The 25,010-nt window shown below is 46.0% G+C and overlaps 2 protein-coding genes across 7 annotated transcripts in view; one reads left to right on the top strand and one right to left on the bottom strand.

The window, feature by feature from the left end:
- Window positions 1-7,751: 7,751 nt before the first annotated feature.
- Brd7-9 (Bromodomain containing 7/9) lies at window positions 7,752-13,822 on the bottom strand. 3 transcript variants are annotated; one of them, XM_076809601.1, is made up of 4 exons: window positions 12,406-12,617; window positions 11,614-11,724; window positions 9,099-10,799; window positions 7,752-9,032 (listed from the first exon to the last, which is right to left on the bottom strand). In XM_076809601.1, exons 3-4 carry the CDS (start codon window positions 10,687-10,689, stop codon window positions 8,374-8,376), a joined length of 2,250 nt encoding a protein of 749 aa, XP_076665716.1. In that variant the 5' UTR covers window positions 10,690-10,799; window positions 11,614-11,724; window positions 12,406-12,617; the 3' UTR covers window positions 7,752-8,373. The 3 variants fall into 3 exon arrangements, with proteins under 3 accessions (XP_076665716.1, XP_076665717.1, XP_076665715.1); XM_076809602.1 differs by lacking the exons at window positions 11,614-11,724; window positions 12,406-12,617 and adding an exon at window positions 13,685-13,822; XM_076809600.1 differs by lacking the exon at window positions 11,614-11,724 and having other exon boundaries at window positions 12,406-12,618.
- A 4,980-nt stretch (window positions 13,823-18,802) lies between these two features.
- Kcc (solute carrier family 12 member kcc) overlaps window positions 18,803-25,010 on the top strand; it is a 104,233-nt gene continuing 98,025 nt past the window's right edge. For all 4 annotated transcript variants that reach the window (XM_076811420.1, XM_076811421.1, XM_076811422.1 and 1 more), the window contains exon 1: window positions 18,803-19,572. In XM_076811420.1, coding sequence (XP_076667535.1) covers window positions 19,500-19,572 — 73 coding nt within the window. In that variant the 5' untranslated portion in view covers window positions 18,803-19,499. The remainder of the gene's footprint in view (window positions 19,573-25,010) is intronic.

The following is a 25,010-nucleotide window of genomic DNA, read 5'->3' on the forward strand; positions in this document are numbered from 1 at the left end:
CGGCGATATTTGCAAATAAATAAACTGGGGACGAGGCAATGGGATCGCGTCCTCGTTTCAAACAAGAGATTGCCATGGACAATTACAGCAAATGAGTCGAAATGTTTCATTGACTTTTAATCAGCATCCAGTTTCCATTTTCAGGATTAAATTCACCTTGACACGAATGTTTCTTTTGGGAAGGATGTGCTTCTGTTCCCTCGTGTAGTGGCCATTTACTTCACCTGAACGGAAGTCGCGAATAAACGAGCCCCGTAAAATAACACCGTTCAGTAACGCACACCGAAACAGAGAAGTATAGGGAGCAGGTGAATCGATAGGTAGCAAAAATCCGACGGCTTGTTTCCACGTTTCGCGGACTCGTCTCTCCGCGAGGAGAAAAACCCGCTCCCCACACCCATCCCGGCGATTCGTTTGCCTTGACAATTGATTTAGTCAGCGGGTCGGGTTTAATCTTCAACCGTATCTGTTCGAGAATAAAATGAAAACAGAGCGGTCGATTTCCTAGCCTGCCACGTAATGAACGATAGCTCTTATTTAGACGCGCGGAACTTTCCACGGATACAGACGCAGGGCTGATCAATGGACGAAGCGGCGTTTAAGCAATAAAAACAGACGAGCCTCGGTCAGCGTACATCCGCAAAGTAAACCCCTTTTTTTCCGGCCATTCGAATGTTTCGGTTCACTGGCCAATAACCCCACATACGATTACAAACAGCTGGACCGACGAAGCCGTCGATTCCGTTTCGGCTGTATCGCGTTTCGCGGTTTTTACGCCGCGTCCAACCACATTAAACAAGCAGATTTATCCGCGGCTGGAGAAAGCACACGAGCGCGGGATGGAGAATAAAACGGAGGGAGCTTTTTCGCTGGGACGAGATAGGCAATATCAGGCATGTTCAGGCTCGGGGTCTTTCAAAAATATTCTCTCTCCGCTCGGATATACCTCTCGCGGCATCCCACTCAACTGGTACCCCGAAAATTGCCTATGCTATCCGCTACATTGGTTTAAACGGCGCCGTTTAAACAAACAGAACCTCCACGCAAGTCCTCCTGAAAGTCACGAGACACATTTGTCTCTGGAAAGCCTCTGAAATTATTCTTTCTAACGAGGGGGGAAATTTCAAACGAAAAGCACGATTTTTGGAATAACGTAATCTGGGGTGTACCTGTATCGCAATCAGGGAGAAATGTCATTCGTTTAAAATTCCAGCTGGATTTTCCCCGTCGAAATTTGCGTGTCGCAGCTGGTAGATAGGGACCGATCGTGATTTCGAATTTGAATTTCAAAAACCTCAAAGGAAGCGCGACGAGGAAGCGCCGAAGAAAAACCGAGGCACTCTGTTTATCTGGAATATTAAAAAATTCCTGGGAGCAATGGGGAATAATAATTGGGAGGTCGTGTTTTTCTACGGTCAAAGGGAATCGGCGCGCGAGTAAAAGGGGCGGGCAGATGAAAAGCCTGAAAATCAAGGAGCTCGTTGTGGGGCGAAAGAACGAGGTGTGGTCGGTGGCTATGCAAGACACCAAAATACAATATTTCGGCGTTTGTTTACGCCACGGTTTTCCCTTTGACGGAAAAAATCGCCCGCGGGCTGGCTACGGAGACTGGGGGAGGGGCGGGGGGAAGGGACGGCCGAGCGTATTTCTCGTCGTTCGATTAGTTTCACAGGAACACAATATCGGAACGGGAGGACTTTATTCCGTACGCGATGCATCGACGTTCGCGTAATTAACACGAGATTCGCCGCCAAACAGTTTCCCAACCGTAATCAACGAATCGATGATAGAACGTAGCCTCGCAGACTGTATATAAAATATTTAATAACCCGGAGCGTAATGGGAAACCTGTTCGAAATATTTATATTGATTAGAGAGTGGCTCGCGCGAGCCCTCATCCACGGCAAATTCATTACAAATCGATTTCGTAATTGATTTACCGCCCCACCTAGTCCTCCCGGCTTAGGTACACTTAATCGAGTTAGGTGTTCATGAATTTATGACGAATAGCAATAGACGAGATGGAATTGGTGGACGTTTTTGTGTGGGTCGTCAGCTTGAAAGCATTCCGCTACAATATACGGATTAAGTTTCAATGGCCAATGGTATGAATGAACAGAAATGCATTCATGGGCGGCACGAATGTTTCAGCGATGATAGAATTCCGAAATTACATCCAGATCTATTAATAAATGTAAACGGAGCGCCAAAACGCTCACCAATGTGTACCTCTGTCTGACCAATTACGCTCCTGTTCTACTGAGCCCACGCAGGCACTGATCCGTTTCACTTGCTCGATAGAGCGACGGTTGTTCTACTTGCCGGACTATTGCCATGACGAGTAACGATCGATTCAACGTGTTTGAACAATTAACGTCGAAATTCACTAGCCCTGCTGCTTCTACTCTACTCTAATGCTTAGTTTACACCTGACCAGTGCTCGGCCGAGCACTCGCCCAGTCTGAGCGCATATTCTAGTACTCGGCCGAGTAAAGGTCGATTTATATTGTCCGTTCAGACACGGAACGTTTCGGCTCGTACAAATATCGTTGTGGGTTATTGGATACGAATGTTTATATGCAGCGTCGCGATCAGTTACAACACGTTGCGCTTCGGGCATACGACGCTCGACATTCTCGAAAAGAATGTTTCCACTGAAACGATACGTGACTGAAGTTGTCGGAACGTGTTTGAACGGAGACTCGTATGATATGTGTTTAGTTCAGGCAGAATCTGAAACGATGACCCCTGTACAAAAGATATATTATTCTGACGCCTGTCGCCTGTCGTCGTCGAATGTGAACTGATGGTATAAACACTACGTCGTTGTTGTCTGAACCAAAACGTTCCGTAACGTTCCGTGTCTGAACGGATAATATAAATCGACCTTAATCCAGCGGGGAAGATTTTCACTCGGCCGAGTAGCAGACCGATGACTCGGCCGAGTCACTCGTCAGGTGTAAACCCAGCTTAAGTCCTATTCTACTTTGCCTAACAGGTTGTCCTAATCTACTTAGACCCACTGACGTGCTACTTCCTTCGGTGTGATATGGCCCATTCTATTGCAGGTACTTCCTTGATAATATGGCGTTCTAGTCTACTTGGTACATTTGAATTCAATCGTCTTCCCCTTTGTCTGACGGCGCGCAGACCCATTCTACTACCATCTAATCAAGAACCCCCTCACTTTACTCGATGTAGGAAAGTCTGTATACGATCTATACAAAAGCTTCTACTTTCGACTTCTACTTTCGGAATGATAACGTTGGAAGATCGTAACGGGCGGATTCTCTGTAAAGCAAGCGCAGCCTCCGTTTAATCACGGTCGGCTGTGATCCGCGGTTAACACTCGCTATTTGTCATAGAAACGAGCGTTCGCGACAAACCGATCATTCAGCCGCGCCATTTCACGCACTGCCGCTAAACCAAATTCTGAACGTCCAATATTTCCGTTCCGCTTCTGTGCGATTCGGTGGAGCAACCCGCGGATGATGGAGCACGTTTCCGGCAGATAAACTTGCGACAGCCGATATCGATGCGCTGCATCTCTTTGAGGATGCACGCGCATAACGAGTTCACGTACCCCCGCCGAATGCTTTTCCGCGGGGAATCGGTCGATTATTAAATCTGCTGGCGAATCTTTACTCTAGATGCGCAATGGTCGGTGCACTTTCTCTTCGAGGAGCTCCGAGGAGAAACACCCACGAAATTCAGCCAGAGGGACGTCGAAAAGGCGAGTGCTAACCGCGGTATTTTCTAACGCGACCTCGGACACCTATAAATCAACGTCGCCTTTGCATTTTAGACACTTTTCCAGCGGCTGCGGGGAAGTTGACTACGGAATTTCCTCAACTCGACGTGAAGACCTTATAAGACGTCGGCGCGGGCCGTATCTGCGTGGAAAACTAATTCGACAAGCTTGAAATATCGCCGGGGCATAGCCAGGGCGAAATTGCGGCTCACTTCCGCGTAATTGAATCCGTGCTCCGCTGAGCTGGACCACCTTGCGTTTACATCTCGAGACGTATTACGTTGGTAGTACAGGATTTATCTATATACTTCTTCTAGGATAACTCTGCAGTTACCTTCCCGCCATAGTCAACTCCATTGATTATTGCAAAACGTGTCGCGAGGTTTGTTTTTCTGTAGACGGGTGGTTTGGTGGTAAAATATAACTTAATGTTATATTTTGTAAAGGGGGTATACCCGTTTGAGCCCTCGGAAAAAATGTACATTTTGTGGATTTTTTTACAAGTTAACGGCTCGATGAAGATTTACTGTTTTTTTACTATCTTTACATAGTATTATGAACTACTTTAAAAAAAAGTTTCAGTTAAAAAACTATTGTTTTTCGGAAGTTATGCATACATATTCGAAAGTCTCTCGATTTTAGACGGCTAAACGGTGGGCCTGAAAACTCGCGCTACGTTCAACCAATTCACTTCAAATTTTGCATGCAGGATCGTAATAAGATTCCACATCGTCCAACGAGGGCTTTTCTTATTCCGATTCCCCGTTTATTATTTATAAAGAAATAAGGTGGCCTTTTCTCTTAGAAAAATATAACTTTACCTTTGATCTCTCACCATTTCTTTATTTTTAAAAATTTTCAAAATCGGCCCCGTTGGACGATAGCTATTGACATACTTTATAAGAAGATTTTATTGTTTTTGATTTCAGACACGACATACAGCTGTTTTCAGGCCCACCGTTTAGCCGTCTAAAATCGAGAGACTTTCGGATATGTATGCATAACTTCCGAAAAACAATAGTTTTTTAACTGAAACTTTTTTTTTAAGTAGTTCATAATACTATGTAAAGCTAGTAAAAAAACGGGAAATCTTCATCGAGCCGTTGACTTGTAAAAAAATCCACAAAATGTACACAATTTCCGAAGGTTCAAACGGGTATATCCCCTTAAAGAGATTGAAATAAATAATTAAACTATGTTTACCTATAATTTGTTATACTTATTTGATACTTTATAAGCAAAAGATAAATGTCGAAGATGTTCCTCTGGCGACATCTTGTTTAAATATCAAAAAATGATAATTGTTCGGTTAGCGTTCGAAGTAATGAGCTTCCGATTGAAAGCCACCCGAGCATGCCATTTGAAGGTCCCTCCTTCGAAAACGGAATTGTCGCTTAATTAACCCGTCAGGATATATACATCCCCTGACAATGCGCAAGCTCGTCTTCAGTTCAGAATGAGAACCATCAGCGACTCATCAGCGACGTTGAACAGGTACACAGTTTGAATCGGCTTCTTTTTAAATCGGAGACACCTGAGCCCCGGGAACCGACATTTCAAAATCGACATCCGCGAGTGAAAATTGAGCTCGTGATTTCGCTTCTTCGGAGATCCTCGTCTGAATAACGAAGCACTCGGAAAGATTGCCGCTGCATCGATCCGATTAAATTAAATCCTCGACGAAGGCGGACCTCGTTATCGGGATGTTTTATTTACGCTCTGGCGTCGTGACGTCCGAGTGAAATTTAAACGCACAATCTGGGAGAAGTTTAATGTTTCAAACAGCGTCTTGTTGCCCTCCGCGGAGAAAGTGTACCTCAGGGAGGAAAAGGAAATACAAATTACGAGGACTTTAATAAATTCAGGAAGTAAACGATGGCAAAGAGTATAAAGTACCTAATTCGAAAGTCTTTTACTCCCGCAGACGAGGTATTTAATGGGAACAATGCCCGCAACTTTCCATTGTTTTTTTTTCACAAACGGTACACTTTATAAGATAAAAGTCTCCCCAGTGTCTGATCAGCGAAAGTTCGGAACTTAATAAAGACATTCTCTTATTTCTACTCAAAACTGGAAACCCTCTAACACTTGCAATTACTAAACCAGCGTCCAACTGACAATGAGAGGGGAAAGGAAAAGAAGACGGTATGTATTCAACGAGCCACGTTTTCAGTAGTCGTTTAACCGGTCCATTGCCGGCTACTGCGATAATCACGGTAATTTTTTTTCATTCCCTCGGAAGCGGTGAGACGCTAATGGAATAGTTTGCCGGATATGCTAATGGCGACGAGACTCGTGCCCCGCGATAAACGGCCAGACGCCGTAATCGAGTTTTCCGTTTTCCACACTCGAACTTGTCTATTTAGTTGTAATGACGTGATTACAGTGAATCACGTTTATATCCCCGCGTATTCGGGGCGGGTGAAATTTTGAAATTAGCCGGCGCTTTACCCCCCGGTAATCCTATTATCGAGGGGTCTCTCTGCAGTCGCGCGTTATTCCGCCGGCGAATTCCTACGTGCGCTTCCTGCGAAATATCGCATTACGCGAGCACGCAGTTTGCTCGATTTAAACAAACGTGCCTCCGCGGTATTTGCGTTCCGTTGCAATAGCATGTTGCATAAACAAAGATCTCGGGGGACGTAAAAGGAGAGAAGCAATTCTATGCGCTGCACGAAATGATTAGAGGGTCGTTTGTTCAAATGAGTTTATGAGGCCTGAGGGATTTTATAAAGTAACTCATGAAATTCTAGCTGACCATATTGCGGAATTAGATCAGGGGAGAAAGCAATGGTGTATATAAAATTGAATATAAATTTAATTATTATACATCCGTGGGCACCTCTGCTGACAAATACGCGGTTGATTTTGCAGAAGAAATAATTATTATATTTACGAGCCGGACCTCGAATTGTTTTCAGCAGTTCGAGTGTTTATATATCTATATTTTCCACTGCAATTGATACCGCAGTGCTAATAATTACTGTATAACATAGCAGTAACATAGGAATAAATAGGAACAAAGAAATAACCATAAATATTAGTTTTAAGTATCGTAATCAGCATCACCGATAACGTGGATTCGCGGTTTTCGCGGCAGCAAGAGTGGCGAGAAGTTGCCTTCGCCATGAGCAATTTGAATTGACGCGAATTTGGCGCCACCAGGCGGGCAGTCTTCCAACTCGTGTGCGGTAGACCCGCGCGGTCACGCGTCACAAATCTCGTATTTTTCCTTGTTTTTTCTAAAGTACCGCAGTGATTTTTGTGTCATCGTGATCCATTATCGCTCCTGGAACAACAAAACGCATGTGGTAAGTTTTCTAATACATATCAATGCTTCGCGATTAGTATTCCTCGACGATTTCGTACTTCGTTCATGTTCCGTGGCGCCATGATACAAGTGGCGCTGTCTACGCTGTTTGAAAGCAAGGAGCCATTTCAGTCGTTTTCGCGGGCTCCTCCCTTTCGTTTGTTCGTCGCAAAATGAAATTAAAAGGTCCAAAAAGTGCAGTTATTGGTGATTAATGTGAGCATTGCACGTCGCGTGTGATACCTTTGTTAGAGATTCTGTAAATGACTTGGAAAACGTTAGTGGGCAACGTTCGCAATAATTGAATAATCCGAAATTTGTTCAATGCTTGCCATTAACGGTCGTGTCGTGGAAATTTCAGACCCGTTTGTTCGGTAAGATGATAGGACTATAGGTTAGGCATTTCGAATCGAAAATTTCATAGCTGCAGGCCAACTGTTGTCTCATGATTAATTTACTATCTTTCAGGAGACTACCACGGACTGATAAATCGCGGAGATTAATTAATCATGGCTGGGAGCCAAGATGTCGCGGGCGAAGGCGTTGGGTAAGTGCGTAACGGTAAAGAATAAAATTCTGGGGCGGTGATTAATTTCTATTCGCGCCTTAGTCATATCTCACCTTCTGTGAAAACGCTTCCACCTTCGTCAGATCGCGATAGAAAATAATAAATGAAACAGAATATGCAAGTCCGGTTTCAGTAGATTTAATTCACACGTTCAAATGAATTTAATTTAAAAAATACATTTTATGAATATTTACAATGTCTTTCGTATCCTTATACTTTAAAGTAAAAATCAACGACGACATTCCACTGTCTCGTGAATCGCGAATTAATCTAGCACTGAAGCAAATCAACGTAGCCCTTATATACAGCACTCTTATTGCTTTTTATAGTATCTATATCCGTTTACGTAATAAATCTTCCATAAACAATTATAACGGTACAATGTAGAGATGATCGTCTCGAAAAATCAAAGAAATATCAGGAATCAGATTTGTCGTCTTTGCTGAGTTAAGAGTATCTCAGATCTTCGGGCACATTTCCTTAAAAATTCTCTTGCCACCCCAACCAAACAGCCTTCCGCGTTCCAAGTATATTTGACGCGAACTTTACAAGTTTCGTACAATATAATCTCCGACGCAAACTTTCATAAATAACATATTAGCAACCAAACGCATCAGTGGACACGATCTTATTTACTACCTAAACATGGGCGTTAAACCTCTCTTGTTTACCGTGTAGTGAAATGTACAACCTGTTGTGGGAGGTATATTAAAAAAAAAAAATGAAAGATCAGTCCCGTACACTCTAAGACTCGGACAGAATGTCCTCCAGCGTTTTGTCGTCGTGGAGTGGCGAGTGTCCTAACGTAGGATCGCTTTCTAAGAATTCGCGGAGCTCAGTCTCCAGATCAGGCACCCCGGGCGTGTCCGTTGCGGCTATTAAGGACGGGGGTGCTTGACTGTGCGTCATACCGATCTGTATTTGAATCGGTGGTTGATTTGGGGTGACAATGGTAATCGGTGGATTCGGTTGGTTGCTTGGACTGAGCAGATTCGAGTTCTGAATCGGCGATGGTACTGCCAACAGATTCGCCGGCACCTGAGCGTTAGCTGTTTGCGAGAGCAGATTGGTCTCCGCGACTATCGTTGGATTATGCGTAATTGGTTCCACCTCCATGGGCTCCGGCCCACCCAGAGGCGCTATTCCCATAGCTTTTCGCAAGCCATCCACGGGAGCGATAGCTGACGGGGGGAGTTTCTTTGCTATCTCTGTCAGGTTGTCTGTGATCTTGTCCGCTAACGCCACTTCGGACTCTGACGGTTTAGGAGCGTTCGATAAGTGAGCAGGCGGTGGTGCTGACAGGCGATCGTGCTGCACCTGTTTCAGACGACCCAACATCTGAGATGTGTCGTCCAACCTGGTTTGTAGAGCTGCACGTTCTTCGCTAAGCTTCAATTCGTCCTCTGTAAATAGAATAAAGTTTCAGATATTGTTCAACACTTTAATTGTATTTCTAAGTATATATTTACCGAGATTTTCCAAGAAATTAACGTCAATTCCTATGTCCGACAGTGTCTTCAGCTGATCGAGGTCCACTTTAACGCCCTCCAAGTGTGAAATATTACGATTCACATCTTGAATTGGTTTCTCCAGTAAATGCTTTATCTTTTCCTCCTCCTCTTTGAGCCTCCGTTTCTCCTCGAGGAATTTCTTAGTCTTTCTATGATCTCCTCCTGTCAAGATGTCCAGTAGATCATCCACCATGGTTAACGTGTAGTCGCAATCTTTAGCAAAGTCTAGAATCGATTCTGCGTATTGTACAGCGGTTTCATCACCGTATGTTTGATACACCAAATCTGTTTCCTCTTTCGTGAGATTAGCAAAGGTGGAATCGTAACTTGGCGCATAAGAGCCAAAGGCACCATAATACAGAGGCTTCACTGGCTTCGACATATTCCTTCTGTCCTCGCGAAATCCTGCTAGCGCGCCCGTGCCATGATTCAATTTACCTATAAGCTGCCCCAATGACACAGGTCTTTGATTGGTTCCTGGAATAACACCGTCCCCCGGTACTATTATTTGCAAGCTGGTGGTTCCGTCTTTCTTTTGCCTAAGGAAGCCCATCTTCGAATTCAGTCTTTTCAGCGTTAACTTTTCGGACGCTGCTTTCGCGGCACCGCGTGCCTGTTTCAAAATTTCCTCCGGTGTCATGTCGTCCGGGATGGCTTCAAATTTACCCAAATTTGCTAATCTCATCTTCCTCTGATTCTCTTTCCTGAGCTCCTCGGCTTCTTCGTTGCGTTCCTCCTGTTCGCGTTCCCGTTCGATCTGTTCCTCCGTTACTGGAGCATCCGGGTTATTCGGATCTTCTGTGCCTAATTCAAATCCGAGCTCCTCCTTCGAAATATCCTGCATGTAGGTTAAAACGGGTCTCAATTGTCGAAGTTTCTCCGGCGTGACCATTTTCAGACCAACGTGCAGCAACTTCTTTGCTGCCTTGTAGTAGATCGTGTCCGGGTGATTGTACGTGGTCGCATTGTCGCACATTAGTTTAAAGTCGTCTACGAATTCATTTAAATTTTGATAACTATTATCGTCTATCTTCTGCTTTATTGTGCTGAAATCCATGGGGTTGGTGATGATCTGAGAATATCCAGGCGCGATGCTATCTGTGACCGGCCAGGCAAAAAATTGCTGTGGATCACGTTTCTCCATTGATCTGAGCAGGTGCTCTAATAATCGTTGAAGTGGTGTACGTTCGGCGATTTTTCTAAGTACACAAGTTCGGGGCTCGCGATGCGGGGACAGGGAGCTAATGTTGCTAGTGACGCCAACCCTGTGCTCACTGCTAGACGGTGGTCTCGGAGGTAATAATTGATGATTAGGTATCTTCTTGGGGACTTCGGCTATGCTTTCATCCGCGTCCCCCACAGATTCTTGACTGGACTCTTCCCGTCGTCTCTTTTTATCTTTATGATGATGCTTGTGCCTCTTATCCTTCTTTTTCTTCTTCTTCTTCAGCTTCTTGTGCCCCAGATACCTATCGTACTCGGACTCCTGCGTTACAGAGCAGTTGAGACCCAACTGCTGCTGATAGACCCCCAAATGTTGAGAGAGCATTGTTGCCTGACTCGGAGATTCGTTGCCGTACTCAGGTGTCCCACTGCTACCCCCTACTTTCAAAATTAATTTCAAAGTACGGGGCTTGTCCGTGGTTGTGTAGTGCCCTTCTGTTAAAAACAAGAGAAGAAACACACAAAAAGTTAGCCACAATGCGTGAGAATGTATACCGAAACGAATGAATACATAGAAAAACCAAAGCGATAAGCTATAAACAATATGTACTGCGAATCTATTGCATGCAATAAGAAATATATCTTGCAGAAAATCATACAAAGAGTGCAGAGCAACGGTACACCGCCGTAATGTAAAAAAATACGCTGCTAGACGTCGCGCTATAAAATGTTGCAGGATTACAGACAGAAGTGTAATCTTAAATTAATAAAATCTACAGGATATTAACAGAAGGGTAGGAGATGTTGACGATAATAATGAAGATGACTTTACGACAGGACAGTGACCTTGTTTTCACATTCAACAAACTGGAAGCGAGATGGAAGTAGCTTGACTTAAACTAAATAAACCTTGATAGAGGTATGCAATAAAACAATTCTTGTCGCGTCGATTCGACTGAATCTGCAGGAGTAACCGGGAAGGAGCAATCGTATAAACTGAGAATACCTCGCGACGAGGTAAAGCGAAAGCACGTATGGCCTTCGACGCCATAATACATAACAGCCAAGGGAACTAAACGATTGAAGCGCAACAGATATATGGGTACCCCGGAAGGAGCAAAGGATCCCCGCGTGTGTCTACGGTAATAAAGGCAATGCGCTCGACCCACGAACGATCTTGTTGCGCTTCAACTGATCTTAACGGACGCAAAAAAAACTGAAGAGGGTTTTGGGACATTCAAGTAGTTTCGGAAGCACAGCTAGTTTCTGTCGTGCAACCAGTCCGTGTCCATTGTTACACGTCACTTACTTCCACGTCGCACCCGTCGCTGTGGAACCTTCGTTTATACTTTCGAATCCACCTCACTTCTACTCCAACCTCACTCTCAGTTTGTCCGTGGTGAAAACGTAGTCAACATTCCTGTGCATTATTAAACTATGAGTACAAGGAGGATTCCAATGAAAATGTGGGAATGTATCCACCGAACAGGCCCCCCGTCTACTAGCTCGTTAAACCGACTCTACTCGAAACGACTTTAGGCTCGTTTGCCTCTGACGGCACACTTTGCATTTGAATCCTCGTGCAGTCGAGGCAAGCGTCGACAAAAGCGTCAACGCTACAGAATCACAATTCAGTGCGGTAATCCAACGATCCGATAATCCACCGGCGATAAAGAATAATGAGACATTACGCAGAACCAAACCAGTACAGAGCGTTTTAGCCAAGGAGACCCGTGGTTTCGACGAGGGAACGCCTCGACGAATATAAAGCTCCCGAGAGCAGTGTACCACGGAAACAACTGACGTAACGTGGTAGTAAATGTCATCGCGAGTACGATTCGACCAACGTGAACGCGCGGAACAATATCGGCGCTGAGGCGATTGTTGAGACGCTGTTTGAATCCGAGGCGCGTTCCAGAATCGATTCGGTGGCACGTTTGTGCAGCACGGCGGTGAAGCGATTATTTAAGTAAGTGGCGGCGGACGATAAAACACAGCAGCCAATGGTGCCCGAGACGACCGTCCTGGTGTAATTAAAAGCGACGAGAAACGACGACAAGACGGGTCAAGGGATGCGCCGAACCCTAGCCCCGGTCCTCACCTTCGTGCCTCTCGCGCTTGTGCTTTTTGTGCTTCTTCGAGCCCATGGTTCGCGCGTCGGGCCACAGCCTGGCGAGAAATTCTAACGAGAAACAGTAAACACTAGGTAGTGAAGCAGGACGGAACGCGGTCAGGGAGTGTACCGCGCTCCGTTACGTGTGTAGACAGTACGGCGGCGGCCATTGAAGACGTCACAGAACTCCGAGCTCCAAGCGGTAACGGTAGATGTGCATGCTCTTTCGTTTCCCCCGCCCGGCCGCTCATTCGCCGGCTGCACTCGTCATGGCGACGCGTCGCCCGGGGAAGCGCGCGTTACGAATTCGCTCGTACATCGATTCCTAGTAGTTCCCGTATTAGCATCGACACGCCGTTAAATTGATTCTCCGAACTCCCAACACGCTCCGCTTACGATAGAACGCGTGTGTACCTCTCTGCCCTCGCTCCGAAGCGTCAGAATTTTTCACAGCGTAAACGCACCTGGAAACGAACGCTTTTCCGCCCATTCTCAGCGCCCAACTTACCCCCCCTCTCTTCTACGCATTAAGAAACACTAATTTCGAGTTATCTCTGTGATTCCATTTTTAAAAAGCCATGCACCCATCTTACTCCGCCTTCGGACGTCGTTCTACATTGCTCCCGCGACATCTTGCTTCCCTTTCCTCGGGAATCCTGCCGACGCCCGGCGAGGTGCATTTAATTAAGGACTAAAAGCAAAAGCGACGCCGGACTTAAAGTACGCGTCCCGTTAATTCCATCCAACCGGGGGAGCTACGTTCCGCCGTAAATCGGATTTAGCGAGGCGAATGGATCCAAGTGCAAGACGATCGTCGCTTGGCCGTCGATTTGAAATGGCTCGGGGCTTCGTCTTCGCCGGGCCAGGGGTTCGCATTTTTTGCATCCGGACGGAACGTTCGCTGGCCACCGGGCCGTTGTGTACGCGGCTTTAATATGCGAAAGGCGCTTCCTAACCTACAAAAGATGCTTGAACCACCCAGCACTTACCCGTGCACCCGAGCAACGAAACACTCGACCGTATTCACAGGCACGATTTACCGCACGAGTATCGCCCCACTAAACGAGCGTGCACTACGCCGAATTCTCGCCCGGGGTTTTCGCTGGCACTTACCGCCGCAAAGACGACGACGAGGATCGAGCCGGAGCCGCGGTGCAATTAAAGGGGCAACGATCAGCTGTTTCGATAAAACGGGGAGGGAAAGAGCGGTAGAGGGAGAGAAATATGCGTTCCCTCGACGGGTTCGAAAAAAAAAAATTCACGTTACACAGAGTGCAGATGTGCCGTGGGCTCCCTTCGTTCCGCGATCCCATGGACGCCGAGGTGCACTGGCAAGATTCCTGTTCTACCTCGTCCCTTCGGCTTTCCTGTCCTTCAGCCACGGGGTAACGCGATTGTCGTCGTTTCACCGTTGCCCCCCTCGACAGAAATTGTCAGATCTCGATGGGATCCTTGCTTCAATTCACTGCCGCTGCGCTCACGGTTTTTGACCCTCCAACCCGTGGGTCTGCTCTTGTATGGTCAGAGGCGATCGTTTCGCAGGAATAAATACATCGACTGCTTTTTTTTTAATGGTACTCAACAATTTGTACGATTAGCAGGATTGTTAGATTTGTGTTAACGGTACTCGCTGCATATTGGCACGTGTAATCGTGTGGATATAATACACGACATTCGGATTACGGTGGTAATGGTGGTAGAACCGTAGATTACAGTCTCGGGAGGATTATACAGCTTCGTTTGAAATTGGAAAGATACGAGGAGAATATTTCGACTACTTCGGGATGTAAGTGAGGTAAACGGGGAATGGGAGAAACACTTCATTAAAGGGTGGCGAGAGGACTACGTTGCTGCTCTTAGGAAGATTTAAAAGGGATTGGACTCGATTGAAAAGACGCATACTAATGCACCGAATGCAAATAGACTGAAATGAAGCACTTTATACGAAATACTCGACGCATCGTCGCTTTCAGAAATAAAAATTCTTTAACCTTTAGAGGGCCAATATTTTTTCTTTGAGATTGTAAATTTTATTTTCTTTAAATTTATGCGTATATACCACCAACATGTTCGGCAAAGTATCCAAACTTTTACGTGACCACTATAGTTCCGGCCCTCTGAAGGTTAAGAGTTAATTGTAAGAAAACAACACAGTACCAACTAAAAAAACGGAGATGGTCCACTTTGCAATCCAGCGAATTAACACTGTTAATAATAATTATCCTTCGGATGAAAAGCGCACTGAGCACTCGTAGCTAGTACCTACTACTATCAACCTTGGAATCGGTGAACCGCAAAAATTCGCACGAAGGCAACTCGAATCTACCTCACCTTTGGAAACACGTTGATAATTACAGACGTTTCATTCTACAGGTCTAATAGGAGTAATGGACGCGACAATAAGCTCGTATTGTCAGTGGAATGCGAAAATACGTCGGCCCAAGGACTCCGCGGATTATAGCTACTGATGCAATTTACTTCGTTTCGATTTTTGCATAACAATATCTCGCTCGCTAAAAACTTCCAGCTATTTGAAATTCTAATGCAGCTTCCTTGCCAATAAAGTGTTTCACGGGTCGTTGATCCTGATTTGGCGACGGGTACTCTTCCCATTCGCGAGACTACATTCTGCATCAAGTTTCAGCATATTCCCTGTCGTTTCGTGTGAAAGAAGCGCACGAGAGTGCGCATGCATAATCGCCGTGCACCTTTAAAGACACTTCGTCCCTCTGCGCTGCCTATTAAAGAGATCATGCGGCGGTGTGCCCGATAAAAGAGCCTCTCCGATATCGGCCGTTGGATAGAGTAGCTTTTTACGATCCCTCGGTACGGTTATTACCTCCAGTTGGTAGCCAAAATGAATTTTTAAGGCCCCTGGAATTGCGCACCGTGCCTCTGCGTGACTCTTAAGACTGCCACGAGCCCTTTAATGCCACAATTTCTTTTCAAGAGGCGTTTGCTGCATGGTATATCTGCGACGTCGCTCAAATTAATATTCAGAGTGCAATAGGAAGATTAACAAGATTAACTTTCTCGGTGAGAATGATTTCGAAACTCATCTCGATTTGGAAAGCAATGTTTCAGTCTTATCGCCGAGCTCGATACGTTTCATCTTCAGTTTCCTTAGGTATAAGCTGTTGTCCTTCTACCTGAGTGAGATAGGGTCTTCGTAATTTGAATAGTTATAAGAACTTTACACCTGTCATGTAGCAAATTCCGCGACGTCGCAAATTGAATTTGAGAGGTGGAAATCTTGCCACGTGCACAGTACTTCTCACCTTAGGATTATTAATGACTGCTTCTGGATCGTAGGTTGCATTCTCGTTGAATCAGGACACACCGATCTCTGCTTCTTCCTGTTTCTATTTCACGATTTTGTTCCTTCTTCACGGGTGCGACGCGATACGCACAGTGGAATTTTCCCGAAGGGGACAGGCTTCCGTTTCCTGCTGCCACCTGGAACAGGACAACCGCAACCGACGAAAGTTTCACGATTACTCATCTAGCATCGTGGGAGGAAAGTATAGTAATTCGCACGTGCCCGCACAGACACAGACAGCCACCCGCTATCGCGATCATGTGTTATCATCGTCACCGCGCAGCCACACGTAACCCAGAAATATAGGACACACATGCGGGCATTATGTACACAAATGCATTCACGTGATGTTTAAAACGTGTGCTCATCATGAATCCAACGGCCAGACGTTTCCAAAATTCGTTATACCGCGCTCGTCGGTCGTATGCCCGATCTTAATCGATTCTGCAAGCTGAGTACTTCGGTGGCCACGTTACCGTTGCTAAAAGGGCCTTCCTAGTGTGAACGGCTGAAACAAAACTAATTTTTTCGGGAACCGAAAAAAAAAACAAGTATTGCACGTATTATTTTGCACGTTTGTAGCTTTATTCTATCACCTTTTAAGAATATAAAAAAAAAATATTGTATGCAAAAATATCCATTTACAGCGGAATAGGAATATCGTGAAGAGAACAATATCCTTCCGGATGCCAGACTTGATATCAGCAATTCTAGTTATCTCAACAGAAGATTAAAAAAAATTGGTAATCTGTAGACGTGTGGGTATCGTTTGCACCAGTAGATATAATGAAGAAATTTTGAGAAAGAATGGCAACGTCTTAAAAATATTTTATCAATTTTAGCAAAATAAAATTATGGCTTTGTTGACCGTTGTAATTCAATTTAGCAAGTATTTACAAAATTATAGTTCGAACGATAAAGCAACGTCTACTGAGTACCTACGTCTGATATATTTGAAGTGGATCGGGACTTTTGGTTTTTTAACCGACTTCAAAAAGGAGGAGGATATAGATTCGATCAGTATGTTTTTTCCCTCAGCATATGGATCAATTTTGATGATCTTTTTTTTATTCGAGAGAGGGCGATGCCACGGTGGGCCCATCCTACACCGCATCAACATTGGCCCAATATTTTGCCAGTTCTGATTTGTAATAAAGACTATTGTCACCTAATTATTATTATTTTACGTACGAACGCGCATATCTCCTAAGGATGTTGTGTCAACATTTATAAAACTATCAAGTTAAAAAAAAAAATTAAAACCGACTTCAAAAAGTTAAAATCGTCTTGAAAAAATTATTTTTTTACTTTTCAGTGTAGTTTAATTTTTTTAAAGTCGGTTTTAACTTTGTTTAAAATTTTTTTTAATGGCAATCAGGTCTGGCGCCCGGAAGGATATGGTTCTCTTCACGATGTTCCTATTCCGCTATAAATGGATTCCCTTTGAATAAAAATCCAATTGGCAATTACGCGGCCGAGCATTTCGTGGGGGCACTCGCACTTAAAGAGATTCCGCGATAATCAATACTCCCGCGTTAACTCCGCGTGCCTTCGAATACAAAATGTTTTATCGCAATGGAACACGAGGGTGAAAACGTTCGGCTGCGTCAGAAACGAGTCTCCCTAGACGTGGTGATGTAAGGAGATTGGTTCGCAGCAAGGCATTGACCTCGGTGGTCGAGTATCAAGATGTCTCCTGCGGGATCCTTCGCGTGGGTGTTAGTGGCGTGGCGGGTAAGAGATACGGTCCTGGAAAAAGTCGACGTGGGTGCATGCACAGGTGGGTGCACTTGGGTGTTTACGAGTGCACGCTGTAGAGCATGGCTCTGCAGAAAGCGTTACCTGTACCAAATAGCAATGAAATGCGAAGCGAAGGCAACGAGTACCTGAGGAGACATCTGGAGTTGAATGATTTATTCTAATTTCATTTAAAGCATTTACTCTTCTGCTAAACTTTCCCCGGCATTTGGAAATGATTAAAATGGAGACGACGGGGAGTCAGATAAAGGAAAATGATGGAATGCATTCCATTAGAGAGGCTCACGATCAACGCTGCGTTTAAGTTTAAAAGTTCGCGAAGTATCCAGGAAGACGTCGAGGAACTTATCAGGACCCGCTCGAAGCACTAGCAACTTGCTACTCCGGCAAGTCCGCAAGACGAATCGTAAAATGAACGCAAAGCAGCTGCTGCTAGGAAAATTAGAATGCGTCGAATCTGAACGACTGATCGCCACTTTGTTTCGCGTGACCAGAGAAACATAGGATCCGAAATCTCGGAGTACAGCAGTAATCATTTTCCTCCGTACTTTGTCGCTCGTTTATCTGCTGCAAATGGAATCTGCGGGCTGATTCTTCAAATAATAACTCTAACGAGGCGTAACATGCACTATTTATCCGACTAATAAAATTGTCGCGAAAGCAACGTAACCAGCGTTTCGCGCGATAGTCTTTGCAGGTCTTTGACCCTTCGGAGGCGGCTGACTCATCTGCGTCGCCATTAATCTGGCAAACATACGCTTGCAAAATAATAACGTTCCAATCTGTTGCTGGAAAATCCGTAACTCTTATTCGCCATCTCCAAAGGGTTAACCACCACCAGTGCCAAACCACCCCACCCACTCCGCGAGGGATTAACGATCGCGGAATCCTTCGCCGTAGGACTAACATTTCAATTTCGTTTGCTCTTTCAGCCCTCCGCCCGCTACACCCACATGGGACCGACCTCCTACCGCACCGACACCGCAGCCAATGGTGAGCCGCGGCAAGGGTAGTTTCCTGTTATTGCTACGGTCCTGGGGGAGACCAGTGTTGATTCACGCACGGACGCACTAACACGTGGGTGCCCCGGTCGCGGCACCCACGGTCGTGTCTGGCAGAAGCGTCGTATCGGCTCGGGGCCCCCTGGCGTTATGGGCGTGCACGCGCTCGCAGCGCAACGCACGCACGCACTCACGCACAAGCCTAAGCGGAACGCACACAGAGCCATGCATGTGCACGCGTGCGAGCGTATCGCGTGCACACGTACGCCTATATACACGTATAAAACGGCCGATCAGGCCGAAGCCATGAGTAGGACTTGTGTCAGCGCGCGGCGAGCAGCAGTCGGTTCCCCAAACGCGGCGTGGTCGCGGACACGAGCGGAAAAAGTATCGCGCGCGCGCGTGCCAGACGGTATCACGCGGATCACGGGCCTCCTCGTAAACGCTGCGACCCCACGCACGCCTGGTGTTCGTCGCTCAAACGCGATCAAACCGCGGTGTTATCGCTCGGCACGCGCCACGGCGTTGCTGCTACCATCGCACGGATATACTCGTGGTAACGGAGCCGAAGACACCGAAGAGACTCGTTCGAGCAAGAACGCGCACTGTGCGCGGCGTGCGTAGTGCGCGACAAGGGACGTACAGAGGCTCGCGGACAGAAGAGTCGCACGGTGTTTCCCTCCGTTTCTCTTCCCCTTCCCGCGTAGCCCCTCGCAACGTTTAAGTCTTGCTTGGTTCCGCTGTTGGCGGCTCGCGGTTGTTAGAGGCACACGGCTGTGCACCGCGGTCAGCGGAAGTCTGCCGACAGAGCACCGGCGAATGGAGAACGCGTTCGCCAATCGTCGTAAGCGAAAGTGCAGGCGCCCCGTCGAACAGCAGCATCCCCGGCCAACGATTCTTCACCGTGCTCGGCGATAATACGGAGGAGGCCGGGAAAGCAGGATAGGAACAGCAGTTGTTTGTGCTCGGTGGTGTGGTGTTGACCCTGAGGATACGCGGGCGGAATGGAGCGGTTCAGAGTGACGCCGGCCAACAGCGCGACGCAATACGCGCAACAGCAACCATCGCTGGATTATGGTGAGTGATGGCTTTCTTCTACTTCTCCTCCATGTGCCTGGATGGTGGAGGATTTTTTAGGGTTGTATGGTGGAGGTTGAAGGAACGTTTGAATGGTGAATGATAGCAGGGTTGATGATGTATGTAGCTGAGGGATCCCCCGAGAGATATTAGGGGTATCAGAGTGTCGCGCAGAGCATAGCATGCAAATTGCTTGCGCGTATGTGTGAAAGTATAATTGTTAACTTGTTAACTGGGGGAGACTGGTTAACTCGTTCTTCGAACACGCTTCCGCATTGGATGAAACGCAGTTAACTCGCCGCGGAAGCTTAATAATTACACTCGTACAAAAGGAGTAAATATGGCATTGCGTCATTCGTAGTATTTGCTGTGGGCAAAACAGATTAATTGGTCCTTAATCGTTTTTAAATACACACCGAGCATTTCTGGTGGAGTATATAACACAATAAATTAGGCACTCTTCCTTACCATCTGTATCTTATTAACTCTGATGCTATCTCAATGCAACGTGGAGCAGAAAAATTCCGCAGAGCTCTGCCTGTTTGATGAGCACTCAACTCTCCGCGATTTCGCGAAAGAAATGCTCGCTGGTGGTGCAAGACCGCAGCGATCCACGATAGCGCAAAGAACACGCACAGGTGTTGAAAGGTCGAATCAGATAGGCATACCGAATTACAGGTTTTCGCGCCAAGGTCGATCGATCCTCCCACGAAGGCCCGGTGCCAGGCGCTTTAATGGGCTCCGAGGTTAATTCGATGAAAGTAATCAATTAACAGGACCGATCGACCCGTGTCTGTTAACGGCACAATACGATGCGAACCCGCTGCCGCCATTGCGAATTCGACTTTCCGTGTTTCACTTTCCATAAGGTTTCTTATCGGCCCGCGGAATCCCCAGCAAGAACGTCGGATCAATATCGTCGTGTTTCCCATCGACGTACGAGGGTTATCGATACGTTTAATGCACAGACAGGAGAATAATCCAGCAGCTAGACTGTCTGTCTGCGATCCTCGCGGCTGATAAAAGGTGGCCACGCCATTATTCAAAAAGGTCAACGATTTTGAAACAGCTCTAGCATTGAGAAAGCCTCAACTTCATGCAAGTGCATTCTCGACGATACGCTCGAGTAAATTCGAGTTTTCCTTGAAAGTCTTCTGGCGTGTATTCCGGGTAGGGAATACAATTCCGGTCGTTATTTACGATCCCGGGGTTGCGGGGTTTTTTTAAAGTCTATCTCGGGATTCCGGGATTAATCCTGGGATTGGGTGATGGAAAATTTTAGTAGGTACAATGATTTATTTTGTGTTAAAATTCGACATCTTTATTTGAAGTAAACAAACTTACTTTGTAGTATTAGTCTGAAACATCAGCTAAAATCATTTTTAACAGTAAAAACAGTAGAATAATGAAGAATAATAGAGTCTCAATAAGTAGATAATATCAGTAAACAATTATAAAGATTTTTTTGGAAATGCGAACGTAGAAACAGCAAAGCACCCAAAGTACATACATAGCTACAATGTTTCGACTTCACGTGTTCATACAAATTGCGATTTGCAACCCGCGCGATTTCGAAATAGCGGAAAGTGACAATATCATTGTAAAAATAAATATAGTTTAGTTAGTTATTTGCGACTTGATATTATTATTTAAATAAATCATTCTTACTATTATTACACGCTCGGGATTATTTATATCAAATCCCGGGATTTTTAGAATCCAAAAAACAGCCGGGATCGCGGAATCCCGGAATATCGTATCCCGGGATTGTATTCTCTAATTCCGGGGTAAAGGGAAACAGCAGATTTCCAAGTATATGGTTGTCGCTGCATTCGCTTGGTCGAGATAAGGTGAATGTCCCAATTTCTGCTCATTTAAGAGGTTATTCGTCATAAAGAAGGTGTAAAAAATTTGTTTGTGATGAAAATTTGCAGAGTAATTGATTAATTCTTTAATAATAAATCAACCAATTCAAAACTATTTAAGAAACATATTTCAAGATGTTTAACTATTAGTAATTTGTAATTAAATATAATGCTCTAAATGTCCGCATTTCTGCTCACATAATATGCACTACAGTAAAGCATAAAATAATGATAAACAAAAAATAAAATCCCTTCGAATAGAAATAGAACTTACAGCATATATTGAATCTTGAGGTTATGTTACTAAAATTTTGGTGTGTAGAAATGCGGACATAACGGTAATTCACTTAACCTTAAACTTAATCACCTGCTTTCTACTTAAAAAAATTAAAAATAGTAAAAAATCTACATCCAGAGCAGAATACGGTATCTGTTTTTGTTATTAAATAAGAACTATTACTGTAAGCACTATTTTCTGCCCAATTATCAAATACCAATAGTGACCTTGTTCTTTACCACAACCAGCTAAAACACAGTCGAAAAATAATGAGTCTCTCATTTTAAAAGTTTTTCGTTGCTTACGCTGCACTTTGATTAGCCCCAAGCTCGTGCAACGCTCGCGTAAATGTTCAAACAATTTAGAATTATTCCGTTGTAACTATAGTACAAACGTAACGCTTAAATTAATCAGAAAAAATACTAAATGAGCAAAAATGGTGACACGAGCAGAAATTGGGACATTCGCCTTAAGTAGGTACCAGAAAAGATGAAGAACGCGTGAATGGTTTCCGAGATGCCAATCGCCAGCGAGAAAAGTGGCTCGCCTGAAAAGGCAGCATCGTATCGCGCTACTGATCTAGGAGATCGTTGTTGAACGCGTCGTTAAAGTGTCTGGCTGCATCGATAATCGACGAAGCGCGGCGATAACCGCGTGTAAACGCGTCGATCGTCGAACGTCGACACAGAGGCGCAACGTAACACCGTTTTATTCGTGGAACTTGGTCGCGTATCGCGCGGAATACCTCGCTATCGTTCCGTCACCAGACCGTTTGATAAACGGTCGGCGTCGCGTTACCGATTCCCACACATTTCTCCTGCCGATTCAGCTAGCCTTCCTCCATTTCTCCTCCAGCTTCTCTGTCCGTCCTGCACGCGAAAACCGCGTCGGCGAAGCGTCTTCTGACTATCGATCGCGCCGCTAATAACTCGCACCGATGTTTTGTGACTCAGCGTTTCGCGCTGAACGATTGTTGTTCCATCCTGATCGTAGTAGCTCGAGGCCTTGACGCGCAGCCGTTGTTTTTGCCTCCTCGTTGGTGTCCCAGAGCCGCGATGCCTTCGAATTAGCCGGTAGGTACCTGTGATATCGCATACAATTTGGAGAATGAATTGGAAGATCTACCGAGGCGGGGGCTGTGCCACGTTGTTGGCGCGCTAAAAGAGAAATCGTTCGTCGCGACGATTTTAGACCCGAAGCTTCTCCACGGGGAGAGGGCAAAACACATGGGACGAAGGCATCAACAAGCTCCGGTGAGCAGCAGAGATAGTCTTTGCGAAACGCTTGCTCGTCTTCGCTCTCCAGCTATTGTTTGGCCACGGCGATATTCGGAGCAGCCGGGCCAAAAATAAAGTATCGATGGAGCGGCGCAATTGTCAAGGTCGACCACCTTGTTTCCACCCAAACCACGACGATTTGATTATCGGCCGCAGTGGCTCTCAGGATCCCTGCGTGGCTCGTGGAATGAAGCCTTAATGAACAGCGTTACATAAATCGCGATTCGATTTAACGGTATCGGGAAACTGATTCGATCAATTCGTTTCGCGGCTGTCTTCGAGTCAAAGGGTTATCAGCGTTAATGTTTGCGTTACACGTATCGTTCTGAAACCTTGCAATTGAATAGAGAGTAGATCACGGTGATAGCATGCAGTCGTGCCGAGGTTCAGTTACAGAGTTTCAACATTGAATTACCTAAACATGCGACGCCTCTATTATTTCGAGCACCGAAAAGTCCTATATCGCATCAAACTAATGGTAAGCTACCCTGCTACCTGCTCCGCACACTCTGTACGCTCGTCGCTCTTCAGCTCCGAAATTCCACATTACCACCCCCGAGCGCTCACGCAACGCCACGATTTCCACCCCCTGTTCGAGGGTCGCGCGAGCATCGGAGGGAAATGTTCCCCTTCCTTCGGGCCGCATGAGAACCACTAGCGCGGTACCTCTGGCTGCTCGAAGGCTGAAGTTCGTCGACGAGAAACCCAACGGTTTAGGGCGGGGTGAAAAGGGGCAGCTGCATCCCTGCTACAAAAGCCGTGGCACCGAGGGGTCGATAATCATGCAACCCCACCCTACGCCGTTGTGTTTCGCCGCACAAGTCTGCGATCGTGCACGTGCTGGACTTGTGCACCCTCTGCCCTCGACCCTCCCCTATCAACCGACCACCCCTCTGCCCCTTCGCGTTGTCTGTCGATGCACGTCACGGCTTGGCGGCGTGGAAAACTGCCGCGGGTACGTGTAGCGCGCGCTCCGCGGCGGGGGTTGTTAATTTCGGCGCGTCCACGCAGCTTATCAACCCTTAATCAGCCCGCGGCGAACACGACCTCGCGTTTCCGGGATTTTTAATCTACAGGAGTTTTAACTAGCCGGGGGAGTAGCGCTGGTGCGTCCAATTATTCCGGCGACATGCTTTTGTCGCTTACAAAGTGTACCTTTGGTCGTTCGCGTTGCCAATGGCACTGTTTAGAGTATCTACGGTTGCAGGATCCTGGAGAGATGACTCGCGAACCAAGCTTTGGGGATGAAGATGTATATGTTTGGTCGGATCGCATCGCAACGTCATGTGTCTACCCCGGATGGACTCGCACCCCTTTCTCTCCGCTCACTGTTTCATTAAATAGGTTGCGTCTATGCGTTTACACTGAAGGAAACTAGCGCTTTGTTGATAACATTCGCGGTTGGGTCTCATCCCCTTTTAGGGGCAGGAGCTTTGCCTGTTTTAGACCCCAGTTGCCGTATCAGAGCGACTAACAAGGCATTCATATTTCATCAGACATATAACTGAACTTGTTACCAAGCTCGTTGCTGTGAAGCGTCTCCCAAAGGACCGTCAGAGTGGCTGAACATATCAAATATAATTCATGTTTGGAGTTTTACTTGCACATACCACGAGTCCTTTGACGCCCCTCCACCGTGCAGGGCTGAAATAAATAATTCAAGGGAATAATATATTACATTTAGATGAGGAATGGAATGGGGATTCCATTTGGACATTCGTCATGCGAACGTGTCTACGGCGTGCTCGTTCGTCTCGCGTCTCTGCCACCTCGTAAATAGAAGCAGTTTCGCGCAATATATCCCACCCTTTGTAGGGGTGTCACGCGAGAGACGTGGCGCCCTCAGACGAGGGAAATTGGAGCGTGTTGCTTTAGGCAGGGTAGAGACCCTTTCTTGGTCACGTTTAGTCTACCGTCGTCCAATAACAATGCACCATGAATCTTCGCGAAACATAAGTCTTCCTACTTCGTAACAATTCTTGCAATTAGGGGCGCAAGAAGTTATTCTCTGAATTATTA

Source organism: Andrena cerasifolii, chromosome 4 (assembly GCF_050908995.1).
Source record: "Andrena cerasifolii isolate SP2316 chromosome 4, iyAndCera1_principal, whole genome shotgun sequence".
In the NCBI taxonomy this organism is placed as follows: domain Eukaryota; kingdom Metazoa; phylum Arthropoda; class Insecta; order Hymenoptera; family Andrenidae; genus Andrena; species Andrena cerasifolii.

Bases quoted from the DNA above. Each gene is read 5' to 3' on its own strand.
- Brd7-9 (XM_076809600.1), bottom strand. From the start codon at position 12,451: ATGGGCTCGAAGAAGCACAAAAAGCACAAGCGCGAGAGGCACGAAG. The intron at 10,800-12,405 runs GTGAGGACCGGG...TGTTTTTAACAG, and splicing joins CAAGCGCGAGAGGCACGAAG to AAGGGCACTACACAACCACG. The intron at 9,033-9,098 runs GTAAATATATAC...TTCTATTTACAG, and splicing joins TAATTTCTTGGAAAATCTCG to AGGACGAATTGAAGCTTAGC.